Source organism: Drosophila sechellia, chromosome 3L, assembly GCF_004382195.2.
Source record: "Drosophila sechellia strain sech25 chromosome 3L, ASM438219v1, whole genome shotgun sequence".
In the NCBI taxonomy this organism is placed as follows: domain Eukaryota; kingdom Metazoa; phylum Arthropoda; class Insecta; order Diptera; family Drosophilidae; genus Drosophila; species Drosophila sechellia.
The window spans coordinates 10,945,638-10,966,267 of NC_045951.1; the positions used below are offsets into that span (position 1 = coordinate 10,945,638).

Here is a 20,630-nt window from a genome sequence, read left to right on the forward strand (position 1 = left end):
AACGATGTGCTATCGATAAGCTGGTGATATCGACAGCACACCGATAGGCACATTCATAATCGGACAGTAATGTTAGGCACTGTCGATAGGCGTCGGTTGGAAGTTTGCAATTTTAAACGTGATTGTGAAATTGCAAGGGATATTATGACTAATACTAATAATAATCGAACTATCGAAAAACTGTTTGCTCGCCAGTGCTGTGAAACACCGGCGGTCTTATCAGCTGTCGACGTATGAAACCAATAACACCGTGTCCGTGTTATCGGACCTATCGTTCCTCTCAAAAAAAAAAGAAAAATAATACGCAGGAAGAAAATACTGGATTCCGTAGCCGGACCGAATGCAATGAGTTAGTCCGACCAGCCGGAGAACCCAATCCGAGTCCCAAGATGACGGAGCAAGAGGATTTGGCCGCCAGCGGAGGTGGCAATGCGACCACTGGCTCTGGAACCAATTGCCAAAACCAACTGCAGCAATGTGTGCGTGGGAATGTCACCTGGGAACTGCTGCCCGTGCATCTGCGATCGGTTCTGCACAACAATCAGCGTGACTACGAGAAGTTCGTCTTTAACTATAGTCTAAAGAATCAGCTGAGGTTCCGGGGCAACCTGGCCGCCAAGGTGTTTCGCCGGGAGCAGCGCTACTACGAGCTGTTGATACAGAAGAGCATCAATGGATTGGGCGCATTTCCCTACCACCTGGCCGATATCGTCACTAAGGGCTTGAGGGTGACGCCCTTCAACTACTATTTGGATGTGTTGGGTCAGCTTTTGCAAAGCGACAAAAGCTACGATACTTTGCCCAACTTTACGGCAGCCGACTGTCTGCGTGTCTTGGGCATTGGCCGCAACGAGTACCTGGCCCTTATAAGCGATCTGAAAACCCACACACCGCGCTCCTTGATCTTCGGGTCGCGGCCCAATCCGCTGGACTTCCTGCCACGCTTTCCGGTGCGCATACACATCGAGCCCTGGTGGCGACTGGACATTGGCTATGTCCTGGAAGCGGATATTCGCTATCTGTCGCCCGCCGAAAGAGGCCTGCTCGATGACTTGATTGACTTTGGTGCCCAGCCGGCTGGAAAATGCGATCACGAGGTGGTGCACAGCCTATACCGGAAGGGTTTGATCTACTTGGATGTGCCCATTAGCGGGGAGGACAGGATATCCATTCCGCCGCTGCGCAACTTTGTGATGAATCGCGTGAGCGGGGACTACTTCGAGAATCTGCTGTACAAGATCTTCGTTAGCGCTGATGAGCACATGACCATTGCCGAGTTGGCACAGATGCTGCAGTTGGAACTGGATAGCGTTAAGCAGGCCATATCGTTTATCTGCCGTCTGGGTTTCGCTCATCGCAAAGAAGACCTCGTCAATCAGACGAATCATTCCAGCTGGGAGGGATACAACCAGCAGCAAGCGCCAGATACGCCGCAGATCACACCGCTGAACTACAATTTGCATACCAGTAGCAGCTTCGAATTCGACCAGAGTCCCAAATCGCCAAAGACACCCAAGGAAAGGGAGAAGGACAAGGATAAGGACAGCAGTTCCATAGGCTACCTCTCCTCGGACGGCAACACGAGTGACTTTAGCTTTGCCAACCTGAATACGACACCCCAGGAGAGGGTGAACAACAGCGATGAGCAGGAACTGAGCTCGGAGCTGGAGCAAGAGGATCTGTCTGCTCCAAAGCAGGCTGCACCATCGACTGCGATATCAGCCGCTGTCTTGCCAAAAAGCGGCAAGAGGGTGGGCTTCCTCTTCGACTCCACGCTCACCGCTTTTCTAATGATGGGCAACCTGTCGCCCGGCTTGAAGAATCACGCTGTGACCATGTTTGAGGTGGGCAAGCTGTGCGAGGAGAGCCTAGACAGTTTTCTGGCTGAACTGGAGCAAGTTTCGCTGCTGGATGCGGAGGGCGAAGGCGACGTCTCGCGCTATTTCGCCCACGCTGTCATTCTGCGTTCTACCATTTGCTCACTGCGACATTTGCTGCCGGGCGGCTTGGATCTGCTGCGACTGGAGTGCCTAGAGGGCTTGGATCAGCAGACAAGAGATCGCGTTCTGGAGAAGAAGTACAAGTTTATAATAGCCGCTTCGCCGCTGACGGCGTCGCTCAGCCATACATTTAGCATTCCCTACTTCGGCCAATTCCTGCGCAGCTCCGATGTGTCGCCCATGTGGAGCAAGCTATTCTACAATCATATCACAGGTAATCTTCTTAATAATGTTACCCCACTAGTTATTCTCTAAATACCTCTTTATTCAGGCTATGGACCGCCCAGCTTGCTTCTCTGCCGAGGAACTGTATTGAAGACCTTGCCGCGCTTGTTCCTGGGCTATGGCAAACTGCTGGTGAACATCCTGCACTCAGATGCGTATGTGCTTAATTCCGAGAATTTCCGCAACCTGAACTATCAGCTCAAGAACGGCTGTGTGCTGCTCCAAGGCTACGGAATCCGCACAGCCGGTACGCTCCACTATGAATCATTTCCGTTCCAAGCGGCAGACACACGCCAAGCGAAGTGGGCTGCCCATCGGGCCGTACACAAGCTGTCCAGCCTTTTGGACCTGCGCCAGCAGTGCGGCTACATAACATTCCTGAACACTGGAGTGCCGGATCTCGGTTGCGAGGACTACGAACTGCAGGTGCGTCTGAAGCCAGCGCAGCGTCAGAAACGAACCTCAATTGCAGCGCCCAGCAAACCGAACCATGTGCCAACGAACGAGGTGACAAGCTTTCAATTGAAGAGTCCGGATGAAAACCACTTTGCGGCCACGCCGGAACATGGTCCTGCGAATGAGTTCACTGCTCCGGATTGCAGCCAAGTGCTGGCCAGCGAACTGGCCAAGTGCAGCAGTCGTGCCGATCTGGTGTCGCAGAGTTCCGTGGAGATAGAGGAGATTTCGCCGTCGGTGGTGCAGGAGGAGGACGCCACTGAGGAGTGGACCTTGCTGGACGTTAATTTTGGTGTACCCCTATTCGATGTCGATACCAATACGAGAATTTGCGAGCAACTGGTCCAGGGACTCTGCAGCGATGCTAATTTGGAGGCATTGCCCGCGGCAGCCAGCCAGGCACAAGTTCTCTTCCTGAATTTCGTGCAGCAGTGCTTGTACTTCGAGGACGATCCAGCCAGGCAGTCGGTGCAGGCAGCACGGCCACTTCCTCATCCCAGAATCAACCTGGCATTCGAGAATGGACACGTGTGCCACTGGAATGGTCGCTGAGCAGCGTACGCCTCAATGCATTCCCCAAGTATTCCGTTTACTTTCCCAGTTACTTATCAGTTTGTGTACAGTTGGCGGACCTATTTAATGGCAAACAGATTTATATTTATATATACGTATATATATCCGCTAACGCATTCACATAAGCTAACCAACCATCAGCCAAGTAAGTCAGCATCGCAGTCTGAAAGTTTGCGTTCGTTTTTTTATTAGTTTTGTAAGCTCCCAGGGGAGACAGAAAGATAAAGATTGGCTTTGTGCCCTCCAACCATATACACATATTAATTTATGTCTGAATAAATGCAATTTTAAAACTTATTTCTACTATTGTTTGTTAATACTTGTCGAGATCTTATCTATTAAGAATTGTGAGTTATCAAAAGAAGGGCATGGACATGATAAACTTTGATATCTTTTTCTGATAACTTGTTTATTCTTTAATAATAGAATATCTAAATAATTATTTGGCTTATTGATTATAAAAATATTTTTTGGAAAATAAATTGGTATTGGTATATAGTTAATAAGATCCTATCATCAACAATTTATTTAAAAGTTAGGTAATATTTTTAAATTGTTATGTTTATTATGCTTATTGACAATTTTAAAAATTGTAATGCCGTTAAATTTCGCCAGCCCTAGATTAACATTGATAGTTTTTATTCTGTTTCTAAGGCACGGTCACACTCAGTCTGATTGGCACAACAAACGAAAAAGTTTGCAATTCCAGGGCGCTTTTTTTTGCTTCATCCAGCAAGTAAATAATACAAAATAAAACCAAATTCTTGTGCGAATGCAAAAAGCAGCTCGCGGAGCAGAGAATAGTGCTATAGAATTAGTGAAATGTGAAAAATATGCTAGTGAATGCAAAAGCGAAACAAGTGCACAAATTCAGGGAAGAGAAGACAAAAAAATTGGTGGAGTAAATGCCAATACAAAAAGTGAGAGACACGCGCATTCTTGCTCTCTCTGTCTTTCTCTCTCTTGTTATCATTTGCGCGGCAATTGTTATTGTTTCGACCATTTGACAATTGTCCAGCCTAAATACTTTATTTTTATGCAAATTATAGTATATTTATGTGAATTTCTTATGGGATATGTGTGAATACACCTGTTCGCGCGAAAAGCGAGAGTGATTGCAAGTGTTCGAATTAAAAATAGCGTCATCGTCGCCCATTGAAGGCCACCTGTCGAGTGCACTGCCTGCGGATATTTGTGGCCAGTGAAGCGTGAATCTGCAGAAAGCGCTTCATTCGGCGAATTATGCGATTGTGTTTTGTGTTCTGCTCTGTGTTATTCAACGGGTTAATTAGCTTCTGGCCAGGCCAAAACAATCAATGCGGAGAGCAGACCGTCGAAGAGAGAGAGCGAGAGAAAAATAACTAAGGGGAGGGCTGCTACCTTTTCCTTTCATTGTCTTCGGTTCATTAATAGCGCAAAAATATCTCGACTTAACACATAATCGTGCGTTGTGTTTGCCTTAGAAAGCCAGCTGTATTTATTTTTAAGCAGACATTCATTTTAATTGTTGCTTGGAGGAAAAGTTCGGTTAATAAAGCTAACGCGACAACCCTGAATTGCTCTGGCAACTCCCAGCTGTTTGCTTACTCTCCATACACTTTGTTTCAGTGCTGCTAACTAAGCTATTTTCAAGCCAAATCTGGCAACTCATAAAAGAAGCTCTTTGCTAATTGTAAAATTATTATTTTAGCAACATTAGAAAAGTAGCATTGGTCAGCGAAAGAAATAAAAATAAAAATTATGTGTATTTTAATTTTACCTGCAAAGACTTTAAAGATTAAGGCAGTACGCTCATTAATTAAAAAGTTAGAGCTTAGCTATTAATTCGCTAAAAGTGTAGCCAACAGATGTCAACACTACCCTCTCTCTCTCTCTCCCGCTCGCAACGTCACTGTTGGTTTGGGCCAGGCTAACAACGCACACCTGCGACGCTCATTCTCGACTGAATTGCCGTGAGTAAGCGTTGGGTTGAAAAAGCGAGCGCGTGTCGTGAATCGGAAAATCGAGACAAAGATAAAGAAAAGTTCATTATCACATGCCAGAAGAACAGCGGAATATAAAGCCGTTGAACAAGTGAAAAACGAAAGGGAAATGCAAGTGAAAAGTCCAATTGGACCCTGCCCTTGAAAGTGTGTATGTGTTGGCCGCAACTGTCTGCGCCTTTGTGTGCGTTTGCGTGTGTTTGTGCGTGTGTGTTCGGTTCCTCCAAAAGTGTTCAATGTAAAAATAAAATATCCGATTAGATTCTCGAGCACAACAAAAGCAACCTTGAAAAGGCAGCCAAGAATCTGCCTTTCTGCTTTTCGGCTATTTATATCCGTTTGGAAATGCCCGACAAGTTATCCAAGTGTCCAATCGGAAAACGCACGTCGCACAATTGAAAACCTCTTGGCCATTTACCTATTCAACGTGTCTCGGTGTTTCCGTCTTCACTTGGGCGTGATCACGCATCCTTAAAACGAAAATAATAAAAAGAGTTTCAGTTCTTAAAGTTACACTTGCGGTCAAAATAATAGTTGCATGATAGTTGTCTAGGCTTCAAAAATTCAAGTACTCCACATAGATTTAAAATCAATAGATACGTTTAATATGTGACAAATCAATAAGTTACAAAGTTTTCGAAACATTCTATTCAAAATATGAATGAACAGTTATCTTATCCATTATTATTTCGACTGCAACTGAGTGTCCTTTTTACACCTCCATTCGTTAGGTAAAAAAACCAACCACTGGAATTCACTTTACGCACAAAAAGAACTTTAGAACGCAGCAGGATGTGGAAAGCGTAGGAAAAAAAAGGTAGTAGACAACACGCAACGAAGGCCGGAAAAGGTGGAAATGACTCGCTAATTAATTAGCTAAGTAGGCAAAGGAAAAGCGGCGAAAATAGGTGTACCTTCTAAGTCAACAATAAATTCCGATTTGTTGCAAAATTTGTACCGAGCCAAGGCTTAAAATGACATCATACGCAAATGACACAACGACAGCAGCAGCAGCAGCAACAACGGCGACATCTTCCGCAGCAACATCATCATCGGATGGCGCAGCAGAGGCGGCAACTACAGCTGTCGCCGCCCACCAATCAGCTGTGGGGGGCGTGGCGCCATCAGCTGATTCATCCAAAGTCAAGAGCCGCGACAATTTGTCCATTGGCCACGGCCAATATGCCGATGACGATGGCAACAGCAGCGATGGTCGCGAAAAGGCCGACACAACACCGGAAAATATCAAGAAAATCTCCGAAATCATTGATAGTCCAGATGGCACGACCTCGGCCAACTCGCCCATACCCTCCCCGCGACATGTCCAGCTCAGGAATCCCATGAATCCCGGCTTCGTGGGCCTCGGCGCAGCCATCGATGACTCCTGCGGCAAGTTCTGTCTTGGCAAGCCGCCACCATCGCCGGCCGAGAAAGGTGAGCAATAGGGAGATGTACAGTGTTACCTCCTTAATAGACAAAGTGCTTAATTAACCAGGCTTTGGGTTTTCTACTTCGAAGCCATATCATGTTGTAAATTTTAATTCAATTTTAGTTATAATGTTGATAATGACGTGGTGGGTTCATCTGGGTTTACAAACTCAGCTCTTTACATTTACGATGACTAGGATTATTTCTGCAGATAGGGTTGTAGATTTTTATTAACTTTATTGTAAAAACTTGTTTGAAAAACGTTTAACATTCAAACTGCAGAGTCTATTATTGACATGTATGTAGTATTTTTCAAAGATCTTTAACCTGAGAAATCTATTCGAGCGTTTTGTTAACACTTACTCTAAACTTTAAAAACTTGTTATCCTTATATTGGTATTGCAATATCTTGGCCAAGCTGTATAATTTAGATTGTATTGGTAAAAGATACAGCGGCAACCGCAAATCCCGGCGACAATTGATGGCTAATTTAGCCATGGTGGTTTTTGTTGCTCTTGCTTTTGTTGATCCAGGTTGCGGCTTGTCTTTGCTTTTTTCTTTGTTAATTTGAATTTTTAATGAAGTTATTTTGTGCGAGTCTCTGGCCACGACTAAGCGCAAATATTTATTGCAATAGTCATGCCTGGCACTCACACACACCCTCAAACACACCTCGTTGGTGTTTGTTGCTCCTCGGTTTGGCACAGTGGGCCGCGTTTGGCTGAAAAGCAAGTTCTTGATTCTGGTTTCGAGAAAGTGGAACGGGATCAATAGCCTGCGAAAGCGGCAAGTGACATCAGCTGCGCGGTATTTCATATTTATGGTACTGTGACACCAAAACTATGGAGTTGCTAATCTGGAGTTGAATGAATATATGTTTCTCCATTCGGAATTCCCGGAAGCACTGATTTCAAACTCTATTTGTATGCCACTTCTAATGGCAGCAGATAAAAGTTAGGAAATTAAGGTACTAATTTATGAAGACAATTAAGAATTTCACGAAATATAAGAACTTTATAATTAAAACTTTAGTTTCTTATTACATGCAACATAAATTAGATGCATAAATTTCACATGTGATGTTTTGTGCAACAATGCTACGCACAACATTTAACAACAATTATAAATAGAAGCAATATAAAATGTTAGTTTAGGCCTGTTTATTTTTTCTTTAATCGCATGTTTACAAGTTCAAAAACATTGATTGATTTATCTGTTCGGCATTAAATGTTACTCAAGTGTTGCAACTAATTTCCTATTAACTTGGCTTGATTCCAAAACTCAGCACAAAACAAAATTTAATGCAAAATGCAAATGTATGTTTAACCAGACAAAAGTGGGTTTTTAAATATAATGGCTTTCGATGCGAATTTCCAGACAAGGCATGTGTTAAAGGTAAACAACTTTCGTAGTTCAGATACAGATACAAATTGTATATTTCTGCACCGAGTTCTGTTCACATTTACATCGCTCGACTTGCCTGCAATCCTTTGTTTTCAATTAAATGATTTTACCCCATATTGGCGAGCCTGATCGCAGTAACCTCCGATCGATCAACGCCCGCAGCTGTGGAGCTGAGTCATCCACAACCACTTCCAGATACTCGGACGCAAATCTGCTTCACTTTTTTTGGAGTATTCGGTTGTATTTTTTGCCAACGAGTTGCGTGCAAGGAATGAAAATGTGTGAGATAATGACGGCGGCTGCTATAATTGTGTAAGATTTGGCAAGCGCTGCGAATTGAAACCAAAACTGATAAAATAACATTGAGAAATGGGAGATTTATGAAAAACAAATCGCGTCACTTGATGATGAAGGGAAAATCGAGGGTCCGCGGGCCTGGGAATTTAGGTTTCATTTCAAGTGCCGCTGACAATGAGTGCCAAGGTATAAAAACCAACTCGGCGAATAGAGGGTATTATGTCACCAGCTTAAATGATTCATTATATTGTAATGCCGCAGGATATTCGAAAGTGTTACTCTTTGCAGCGGTCTTTCAGATTAAATTGGAATATTGAGTATGAAGTATATTGCTTATAAGTAAACACCCAGTCACGTGCCATTTTATAGAGTTAATATGAATTCCTTACATTTTGTTTGCGTTTCTCATTCGCACATACCAATCCAATCAAAATTTGTGGCATTAATTGTTGGCCAGCGGCCAAAAATCAAACAGATTCGGAACAAATCTCTTCGTTTTGGCCTTGTTCCCAAATTGATTATGATTTGGACACGCCCAATTAGTTGTATTATTCAATTTGTAGGCTCTTGTAGACCTATTTCAGCAATTTTGTATCAAAATATAAATTTAAAATTTAGAGTAGAGCACAAAAATCTAATAGTATGTTTCCTACTGAATCGCACTTTTTGTGATGATCGTGATCAAATCGTCAATTTGCCTTTGAATGTAAAAATACTTGATTACTTTCTGGCAAAAATGGAAAACAAAAATCTAATTGATTTTCTTTCTTTCCAATTTTCTGCTTCTCAAGTGTATATTTAAATGCTCGGTAAAATCGAAATAATCGCCGATAACAAGACACAACAAATGGCCGCCAGTCGATGACCTCATTCGCAGATGACAAATGATGATCATCAGCGATGGCTTTCACTGGTGTCGCCGAGCGGCTAAGAAGTATAAATAAATTGTTAATAACATTTATTTAAATGTGAGAACCTGACGAGCTGTAACTAAGAGACCACACAACGAAAATATATATAATATAAACAAATTGATTGCTAATGACGTAAGCTGCAAATGCAATTAGCGAAGCTAATTGAAAACCAATTGGGCAGCGTGAGAGATTTGGTTATCAATTTCCGTTTTGCATTCGCTCGATTATGTTAGACTGCACATTTGCCAGTCCAAAAATGGTTTAAATCAGCAGGCGGTCGCACAATTTCCCATACTAGACTTTCCCAAAACAACAACAATAGAAGTTAGCAAGCTGACCGACAAAAATGACCAAACAAAAATATATATATGTAGCATTATTTTGCTTTATTTATTGTAAAAAGTAAAAGCGACTACACAACGGCCAACAAATAGGAGCAAACAAAAGACTTTTAAACTCGACACACGGTCTATTCCACGGCAATGGGCAACAGTAATAATAATGGCAATAATACCCGACATTTGTGTGTTGTGCCAACAGTTTTCAATTGTTGGCCCATTGCAAACGCGGCGACTTATAAAAAACGCGGCAGTGTGGATCGCAAAAGGGTGGGGAGAGGGGGGTGCTGAACGATAACTCGATAGAAGACATTTTTTTAATGGCCATGCACAGTGGGCAGCGTAAATACCGTTAGTCAGTTGTTACCAATAGCGGTCTATTGTCTATCGACGATTGCCATATACTTCCTGCCAAATTAGATTGCAAATTTTGTGATTCAACAAGCGAATAATGTGGTTCTGGCTAACTTAGAACTTTACTGCCTAACTAACTAGCTATCTAACTATTAGATCTAGTTAATATAAGTTTCGTAAACCATTTGTGCTCTATTTACTATAAACAATAGATCACTTAACTTTAGGACTTGATGACAATAGATGCTTAAGATGTCGCAGTTTCACAAAGTATGCTATACTATATTAGGCTTAAAAATGTTTAAGAAATAGAAAATATTTTGAAATAGAATAATTATGTGATATAAATATGAAGTATTAGCCAAGTTTGTGGGAAATTGAGAACAAAGAAATTATGCATTTCCCTTTATGATTTCGATTGAGCACTTGCATCTGAGGTTGATATCTGAGAATCTTGTTTTGAGATACAATTACAGTAACAAGTTAATTTATGTCAATAAAAGATTAATCCGGAAAATGCTTTCTGTCAGTACAACAAAAATATTGTCCATTTGAGCATAGTAATTTTCTGCAGCGCTGCACAAGATGAAAAACATTAATTTGAAATGCTTAACTAGTAATTACTTGGGTGTATTACTTGCAAGCTATTCGAATTCATATATCTTCTTTTAATTTCAAACCAAAGCTAATGATGATACATTATCACCTTGACTCCCCATTTAATTGCCTATCTGCATACTAATATTAATGGTTACCAAAGAAATGCTTCGTGACCGAAAACTTGTGCAAAATAAGGCTGTGAGATCTATGGTGAATATGGATAAGGTATTTGAAATATATTTTAATGGCAAGCGAAACGGAAGTTCCACGGCCAGCAAAGTTTGGCAGAGCGTAAAAGTTTTGTGGGTCTGCCCAGTGGAACAAACGCCCCATACCACATACCACTACATAGCATATAGTTGGTAAAAGAACCTGCAATTGACCGAAATCACCGAACTCTAACCTTCACTTGCCGGGCAACCGACTGCCTTATATAGAGTACGTGTGGAAGCTACCCATCCATAGATCACGATTCTGAGAGGCGGCCCCCTAGATGGTTGTATGTGCTTGTGCCACTTCGCGTGGCAGAGCTGAAAGCAAATTGTTTGATTTTCTTTTTGCCCGTACTTTGGCCGCGGAAATGTATAGAAATCGGCTGGCGGAAGCGGTGATGGATTTCCCCCGGCTGCAGGTGGGCGTTTCGCGGCCCTTGAATCGGGTGAACTTCAGGGAATGCGCCATTTGTACAACTCGAGATTATCATCCGGGATGCAGGTTGATTGCCTTCTTCCTTATATGTCTCGAAGCTGGAATATCCAGAACACAGATGTTACTTTGTCGTCCAATATTTGAGAGCTGCATAATTAAGTTGGTTCTTAACTTCGACGGTTACTAAAACTTACTAATTGGACCTGTTCATATTTGGAAGACTTATGTTTATTAATTTCTTGCTACTAAATATACATCATTTACCTCTGATCCGCTCCTGAATTCCTTCGTTTTGCTGCACTTCATCCATCTCCATTGCTCGTCCGCTTGCCACTTCAGTTGAGTTCAGTTTAATTTACGCGAGCAGCTAGCAGCTTAGTTTCGTTTTCACCGCTTAAACGCTAATAATAAAAATAATAATATTAACTGTAAATAAATGCTAATTTAATTGTGTGTCTGTTTGCTTCTTTTCTTTTCTATTCCATTGCAGCAGCTGCGGCACAAAGCAGAGCGAACCAGCAACATGGCACTCCGCCAGGCAACAGCAACAGCAGCAACTCCAATCATAAATCGGCGGCTGATGAGGAGGAGAACTCGAGCGAGTCGAACACAGCCACGAAGGCATCGCTGGCCTTCACCATTGATCATTTCGATGCCTCCGAGAACGATTCTGCGGCACAGGCGGCGCGCTACAAGAACATGATGGAGCGTTTCCAGAATCGTCACAAGCGCGGTGCCTCCATGTCCAAGCTGGAGACGGAGAGGGATAACACGACGGCCACATCGAACAGCGGACGGCTGTCGCAGCGGAGCAGTTTGGATGCTGGCAGCAGCATGGCGGACGATGTCTCCTCCCTGACAGCAGCCACGCCCAGCAGCGAACAGGCGCCACCGGTGCAGGTGAAGATGCGAGTGCGGGATCGTAGCGCCTCCCGGGTGCGAGATGCCTCCAAGCGGCACAGTTGGTCGCCCAGGAGCTCGGCCAACGCAAGCGAAGCTGTTGCAGCACCTGCAACCAGACCCGCTAGTCGCTCGAAACTGCCACCTCCGCCGGCGGCGACCAAGGGTACCTCCAACATGGTGGCCAACCGCACGGCCAATCAGTTCACACCTCGCTCCACCGCCATGCAGCTGGCCCTGCGCCAGGTGGAGATGCTGTGTCCACAGCCACCGCTAGCGGATGGCAAACCGTCGGCCGAGAACGATGCAGTCAGCGAGGCAGGCACCTACACCCTCGACGGGGACAACTACACGGAGGAGCAGAAGGATCTCATGAACATCGATAGAAATTTGAAGGAGGCGGCCGCCAAGCAGCGCCCTAAGCAGTTGCCAGTTAAGTCCAGTCGGGGCAGCAATGTCCTCGAGGTCAACTACTACCACGAGACGCCGCTGCAAGAACAGCTGCCACAGCAACTGCCAGCACAGAGGAGTTCCACAGGTCAGGAAACTGATAATAGAAAGTTGTAATTTGCGTTTGATGATGAAAGATTTGTGTGAACAGAGTTCAATGATTTCCTTAATTGAGCACACACTGATTACCGTTTATTTTTCCGCAGGTGCCTATCTGGATCAACTCAAGAGTCGCGTGCTGCGTCAGCAGGTTCCCCTGTCGCCTCCAACTCCCCCGTCGCCGGCGGCGGATATGGGCTGCTTTACCAGTGTGACCACCAGTGGAGTGCTGGCCAAACAGCGCGCCTTGGATACCCATCCGAAGCTCAGTCGACACTCGCACAGCTTGTCCACCTCGCAGATCGACAGCTCCGAGTATGTGAGCAATGAGGCTAAACTTAGGCACACGCAGGCCTTGTCCGGATCGGCCACCGATCGCCAGAAGGCCGAGTACCGACTGAATGTGTTCACCACCAGCAACAATCAGCAGCACCAGTTGCCGGATACACCCACCACGCCCACGCAGAGCTCGGAGGCCGCACTGCTGCAGACGGCGCAGACCAAGCAGGATTGGATCCAGGAGTGGGCACGCAATGCGCGTGCAAGGAGCCTGGCGCAGGATGTGAGCGGCACGAGCGCCGCTCGCCGGAAGCAGCAGCAACAGCAGCAGGCACAAGCGCAGGCACAGGTGAGCTAGTCAACCGGATTTCGGGCGAGCTTCTTTGATAAGTTCATTTATGGAAAATCCCATTTCATTGGCACAATCTTGTCTGGCTAGTTTGCTGAATGAGTCACCCTAAAAATTCAACGGAGGATAAATGTGTTTTATTTTTTAAAGAATGTAGAATAGAATGTATGAAAGATTAAGTTCTATAACACAGTTTCGTTTGAATAGATCTCTTTATTAAGATGTAGTCGCAGTCATTAGAAATGTGATTTAACAAATAATAAGCCATATTTGCTAAGTTCAAGTGACGTTGTGCTATTTAGCTGGCATTGTTTACCTCATCCTATTAACAGATTAGATTGCTAAAATGATTCATCACAGTGATCAAATGGATAACAACAATGTGAGATTTTTATATAATATTAAAGTTATTGTTTAAAATTTTAGTTGCATTATTTTAAGAATCGATTTTGTGAGATAAATTAGAGGACAAAGTTAAGTTCAGCTAAAATTTCCAAAAGTTTGCAATACATCTTACATTTTACATTTGCCTTACATATGATGTAAAATATACTCGATGTAAAAAATATAATAGCTAGCACATAAACCCAGGCATAACAAATGAAGAAATTAATGAAGCTCACTTTTATGGGCTTCATTTGTAATAAAATAACTAATGATGATGCATTACAATTAAATTTACTAATATTCCTTTTTCTTTAATTTCCAGCAACTAATGACGCGCAGCTATAATTGCTCCGACACGGGTGGCGATTCCTTGACGGACGACAGCCTCAGTTTGTACAACCAGCAGCGGCAGTATGCGGCGGCAGCCAAGCTCAATCGCAATCTGGCGGAGCGGTATCGCCTACTGGGCGACTGTGACTACGCCAGCGATCCGGCGCTGTGCAGCCATGGCGGTGGTGGAGGTGGACAGGTGCTGGAACCAGGTTACAAGCCACCAAAGAGTCCCAGCAAGATACCCTCGCCGCTGCACACGCTGGGACGTGCGCGCAGTGCCAGTCGCTCGCGCCCGTCAACAGATGCATACTTGGAGCAAACGGCTGCGGCCATTAGTAATCTCCAGCATTCACTTTCACGCAGAAGTTCGGTTAAGTCCCCGGCTCAGAGCAGTCCGCAGCATAGTCTGGAATCAGGAATTGGTGCCGGAGCAGGCGGTGGCTATAGACGATCTCCGCTCCATCGAGCGCTCATGACCAGCAGCATCAATGAGGCGCAGCTGCAGCTGCTCACCAGTGGCGAGTATCTACTCAAGCAATTGCGTCGCCGCAAAAACTCCCTGGAGTATGATCCTGGCCAGGAAGTGGAGCATGTTGAGCCAGCAGCTGCCCCCTTGTCGCCGCTGCGTCGATCGAGTAGCTTCCAGCAGCAGCAGGGTCAGCCACCAGTGCGTCAGGCGCGTCCCAATTTCCAGAACCTCTACACACCACCCGCTGCCCGTCATGCCCACGCCTTGAGCACCGTTCACCAGCAGCAGCAGCTAAAGAAATCCGCCAGCAGCAACAATTTTGAGCAGGCTTACAGCGACTATGACAACGAGTTGCAATATTATATTAACGATGAGGATGAAATGGGCACTACTGGCGCTTACTACTCCAGCAACGAGGAGGAGGAGGCTGCGGAGAACCACGAAGATCAGGGCGCCGTGCCGCTAAGTAACACGCGCATGAACAAGGCACTGCTGATGCGGATCGAGAGGAGCAAACAGAGGGTGGCTGGAACACAGGCGCCGGCCAAACCAACATCAGCACCAGCGGGAAAGCTAAGCATGGCACAAAGCGGTGCTGGCTTGGTGGCCTGCCCCAATACTCCCGAAATGCCTCGACGGGGAATCAAGAGCGCTCCCAGGGCAGCACCAGGATCGGGTAATCGAGTCGCCCGTCAATCAATGCCCAGGGAGACGAGTCTCAGTCGACTGGCACAGCAGGTGCCCAGTTCTCTGGCCAATGCTAAGAAGCAGCTGCTCCAAACAGCCAATGCTGGTGTCACCTCCAATCCGAGGGATCAGCGTGTGCAGCCCAAATACATGGACATTTCCAAGTACAAGTCGGCGCAATCCAACAACTTTTTGCGTAAGAACGATGCCAAGAGCACTCTGAAGCCAGCAGATCAAATGAAACGAAGTCCCAGTGCCTCATCCATGGGTCTGAGTCGCGGCGAGGTTACGCGAGCCAGTAACCGGAGTGTGCGCAGTGCTGCCTCCGCGATGAACACCAGTACAACGTCGCTGGGTGGCGGAAATCCAGGATCACGAAACTCGTCTGCAATTCGTCGCGATGCGTCAGGTAAGTTAACATGCCCACATGCACTCCCATTTCAAATAATTTGCTAAAAATTAATTCCTATTTAAATAGTGAACAAGCAAAAGGAGGCCGAAATGGCCATGTGGAAGCGTCGATCTACCTATGATCCCATGAAGGCAGCAGCCGAGGATCGCCGCAAGAAGGAGGAAGCGCGGCGTGCCCAAAACGAAGCTCAGCGACAGATCAACGATGACGTTGATGAAATACCTTTCGAAAGGTAAATTATATGGGCATTACTTGCCAAAGTTTTTCTGATAAATAGCCCGCTTTAGGTGACTTTCCTTGTGTTTAACCCCCAGATAATAGATCTATAGTTACAAATATGTACTTTATAAGAACAGCAAAGCAAGGTCCTAATTTTAAATGAAAACTTGATAATTTAAAAGGTTTCACAATCTTGAAAAGTAAAATATTTACATTTTTTGACAGATCATTACTATTCTCCATTGAGGAGTTCCTTTAGAAGGTATTACTTAATGAAATAATTACGTTTTCTTATAAATGTAAAGCTAAATATTCCAATAGGTTCTCAAAAGTTTCATCCTCTTAGATTAGAGTAGATCAACTTAAATATATAAGCTCTTTAAATAGTTTTTATATACAAGATTAGGCCGTAGAGGTCTAAATTTTAGCATACTATTTTGTAATTATTTTTAACATACTTTCAATTATCTGAATTTGATTTATATCCTTTACTTTGGTTCTTTTATTAGCTTAAGGTTGTGGGTAATCTCGCGGCTAGAGGTAAAGGTGCGTTCTGGAAATAGACAACTATTTTAGCAATAATTCAACTATCTCTCATGACTCACTTCTAGATGAAACTTATAATTTTTTCCTAATTTGTACTTACATAAGTAGTGGCCAAGTGACGAGTTCAGTATTGAATTTGTAACGTAACACCGCTCAGTAAAATCGGATGTATAGGAACTATGTCGTAAATGATCCTGCGCATTCTGTACTTATGATTTTGCTAATTGATTTCTTCTCTTTTAATTTCTGTACACCCCAACACACAACAAACACCAACACTACCTATCAACACAACGAAAACAATCCAATAACCATCGGTAGACCATCACGCTCCCACTACCGCCGTGGACAGTTATGACCAACGGATGGTGTGCTAGTTACCGATTTTTGAGCCATCAACCTACCACTAAACATTCAGTTGACTATCTTTCCACGAAACCCAAAAAAGAAAACCAAATACTTTCCACTACAAAAACATGCCACACGATCTAACATGGTGCAAGCAGCAGCGTCAGCAGCAGATTGTATCACTAGAATCCACATCTAGTGTCAGATACAATCGCCGAATCGAATCGAATCGAACAACGATCATTTTGAGAACGGATATAACTCGCGTAGTATCCACACAGAAAAAAAAACGATTTTCCAATGCAACGACAACTAGAATGAAATGTTTAGTAACGACAGCCAACCCGAAGCCAAATGTGCGGCTATCATTTGCCAATGTAATAGAGCAATCTTTATCAAAAATGTCGTAGTATTATTGTTAAATATTAATGCATACAATTCAATCATTTCGTTGTTGTTCGCCGTTGTGCAATTGTCTCGACCAATTTGTTTGTTCGTCAGTTCGTTAGTTACTTTGTCTTGTGCGGCTTCATTTGGTTTTTATTTGGCTGAGCAACGAATTCGACCAATAAAATGCTTTCGAAGATTGAAAAACTAACCGCATCAATTCTAACTTCATAAAACATTTAAAGGTCTCCTCACTGTGATTACGAAACATAATCATTTTGGGTGCATTCCTTACTAAATTTGCATTAGTAGCGCATCAGAGAAATTGAAAATGAGGTGATAAACCATTGATTAAAGTGTTCTATGAAAATATCGTATTAAATATGGGAAGATTAAAGATAACTTTAACTTTAGTCTACCGAAAGTTTAAGGTTCCTGTTTAAATTAATATGCTTCTTTAAGATGTTATATTTTACCTAAATTTAGATTGCTCGTTGTCATCAATTACGATTTTTTATACCATCACTGAATCAATTGGTTATTGAACCCCAATTTGCAATTTCCGATTCTTTCAAAATTGTAAAATCGTCCGTTTGCTCTGGCAACTTCGAAAAAATCTTCATTATTCTGTAAATTGCTGCAACCCAAACTACTTAACCAACCATTTAACCAAACATTATTAGTTCTCAAGTGTACAAATGTTTGTCCCGTTTATTGCCTAACCCAACATCGCATTCAACATGCCACTCCTTAACAAACCTAACCAACGTAACCCACCTAACCCCGAAACCCGCTAACCACACAAAAGTCAGTCAGTAGACCAAGCTAACACATAGACAACTATTAAACGCTTTCTTAGAACTCGCTAGTATAAAACTCACCTGAGATCGAGAAAGAACACACTTCACATGCCATTCAAATTGATTGCATTCCGAATTGTGCATCTATTCAAAATAATCCTAACCGCCCCCAATGCGAATGAAGTTTTAACTTTAGTTCTCCATACACAGTGTACTGCGCCCAGCCAACAATATGACCATCACGAGCGGAGGCAACAGCTACAGTGCTCGAAACTCCGTGGAAAACGACGCCTGGACGCTTGGTGAATCCTCCGAGTATGGTGAATATCCCGACGACTACGATGAAAACGATGAGGAGCACGGTGATGAGGATATTGACTACGTTGGCCAGGAATCCGACGATGTTTTCGAAACGGAATCTGGAGAGGCTGCAGTTCAGGGCGCACAGTAGACAACTAGGCAACTAAACAAAACACAAACCAGCAACAGTGATAAATAATTCTATATATACATAACTCTATATATATATGTATAACATATTGTATTTCTTAACGATTGATAAAGCGAAATACCGACATGATTTTCCCTTGGCTTGTTCGAACTATTTAAATGAAGTTTTGTATTTTGAAAACAGATGATCATCGAATAATGCAATAAACTGAACACGCTAAGTAAAAATGTTGCTTCAGCTTTGTCCACATGCTGTAGTGGAATATGTTTTTTTTATGTTTAAAATGTATTTTATTGCTGAAATATTCAATTCATGAGTTAAATTCGACAAACAAACGATTGTTTCCAAAAATAAGTTGCAAAAGCTTGAAGGATTTCTAAAATTGTACAAACGTAATTTTATAAATGAAATATAAATATTCTAGCATTGTCGACTTTGGTGCAAATAACTTTAATATTATATGGCAAAATACTCAGATGTGTCCTAGGCTTTGTGAAGAGTTTGAAATGACTGCAATCAAGTGCTAAACGAAACAATGTAATTTTAAGAATTGCTTACCCAAAACATCGGTAAAACTGACCAAGAGGAATTGAATTGTTTTGTAATCTGAGCTAACATGAAAGCCTTCGAGATCGGCTCTTTCTTTGCCCCAAACACGATTTTAGTTTGTTTTTGGTAAGAATTTGTAGTTACTCATTAAACTCATGTCTGTAGGTTTTTATATACATATATGCGAACACACGATGGAAGGTAGCTTACATAACAAATTATGATACTGTCTAGTTTTATATATGCATACAATACACTAGCCGAGTATTTCTTATACAGACTAGTCTAGTAATATGTAAAAGGAGCATATGTGGTATTCGCTTTTAAACAAACTAAATTCTTAAATTAGTTATTGTTTCAAGCAAACCGAATACGATTAAATGTCGTGCAGTGGTGTCGGTGTCCATAATTGCTCGCTGGATTTTAGTTAATTTTTAAAAACAATTGTATTCTTGCAGCTGCTTTTCTAAACAATAACTACAAATGCCCAAGTCAGCTTAAGCAATAGACAATATACTATAAACAAAGACTTCTTTTCTAAACAGCAAATGTCCAACTAAAAATTCAGAAGCAGTTGACACGTTTTTAAAAATGATTATTTAAAATAAACATGTATTTTAAAATAACAAAATTGTAACGCAAGAAAACTAAGAGTTAACCGTCTAAAACGTTTTTAAAATTGTATATTTTAGGATTTGAAGCGAGATGAATGAATTGTGTTTTGTATTGTGTCCTATTTCTGGTTATTTTATTTCTCCAATAATTTTAGATAAACCAAAATAAACGATGACAAAAATAAACAAATTTGAAGAAACAAAAGTGTTGTTTGGATTAAAAATATTTTCTGGTTCAACGTCCTCTAATAAATTTGAATGAGATTATGCGGAATGCCAAAATTATAAACAAAATCGCAGACTTTATATGAAAACGCAATCCTGCTTTCTCTCTATCAGTTTTAATTTATTAATTTTCGGATTATTTTTTTTAGATTCGGACTAAAAAAATATTAAATATTATCCATAGAACTAATTGAATTCATGACCTAAGTGTAACAAATGTGCTGGATACGAGTATATGTATGGATATTTTCGATGAAAGTAAACAAAGTACGAAAGTGGAATTTGTAATATGCCGACACAATATTTGAATAATAATTTTAATTACAAAACGAAAACAAACAATATTGTTATATGCGGGAATGTCATAATGAAGTGTGGGTGTTTCTCCAGCGAAAAAGTTGTTTGGTTGAGAAAAAAAAAGGAAACGTCAATTAGGTTTCGTATAACACTGAAAACGGAACCAAAAAAAATTCAAAAAACTGTTGACTTTGAAGTCGAATCAACTTGAAAGATATAAAAAAAATAAATTCAAAATAAAACAACACTTTTTCCATACATTGTCTAGATTGTTGATACATTTTCGTATCGTTGAATATGAATATGAATATAATAATGTAGAAACGTAAAGTGGTTTTATTGATATTTGAAGTGTTCTAGTGATTTTTTCGGTTATATGAAAAATTATACCCAATTTGGTAATTGGTAAAATGTAGTTCTTCATATCGGCGTCTCACTGTTAAATGGACATCAGACCCATTTGAAGTTACAAAAGTTCTTGGCTTATTTGCTGAAATAGGAGGAAAAGTGAATGGGAATTTATCTCACTATTTATTGCTTTAAGCCATTCTTTTTTTCAGTGCGGCATGCAGCTAAATTTTAATCCATATTGGTCACTGAATATAAAAAA

The 20,630-nt window shown here is 42.3% G+C and overlaps 2 protein-coding genes across 7 annotated transcripts; both read left to right on the top strand.

The window, feature by feature from the left end:
• Positions 1-235: 235 nt before the first annotated feature.
• Positions 236-3,551, top strand: LOC6605249 (protein FAM91A1). The gene is made up of 2 exons (XM_002030051.2): positions 236-2,214; positions 2,272-3,551. Exons 1-2 carry the CDS (start codon positions 390-392, stop codon positions 3,231-3,233), a joined length of 2,787 nt encoding a protein of 928 aa, XP_002030087.1. The 5' UTR covers positions 236-389; the 3' UTR covers positions 3,234-3,551.
• Positions 3,552-3,897: 346 nt separating this feature from the next.
• On the top strand, positions 3,898-19,703 carry LOC6605250. Of its 6 annotated transcripts, XM_032717508.1 has the most exons (8): positions 3,898-3,990; positions 5,968-6,670; positions 11,710-12,657; positions 12,776-13,296; positions 14,006-15,581; positions 15,651-15,816; positions 16,313-16,349; positions 18,095-18,290. In XM_032717508.1, exons 2-8 carry the CDS (start codon positions 6,211-6,213, stop codon positions 18,188-18,190), a joined length of 3,804 nt encoding a protein of 1,267 aa, XP_032573399.1. In that variant the 5' UTR covers positions 3,898-3,990; positions 5,968-6,210; the 3' UTR covers positions 18,191-18,290. The 6 variants fall into 6 exon arrangements, with proteins under 6 accessions (XP_032573399.1, XP_002030088.1, XP_032573400.1 ...); XM_002030052.2 differs by lacking the exons at positions 16,313-16,349; positions 18,095-18,290 and adding an exon at positions 16,671-17,054; XM_032717509.1 differs by lacking the exons at positions 16,313-16,349; positions 18,095-18,290 and adding an exon at positions 16,671-17,054 and having other exon boundaries at positions 11,713-12,657.
• Positions 19,704-20,630: the final 927 nt, after the last annotated feature.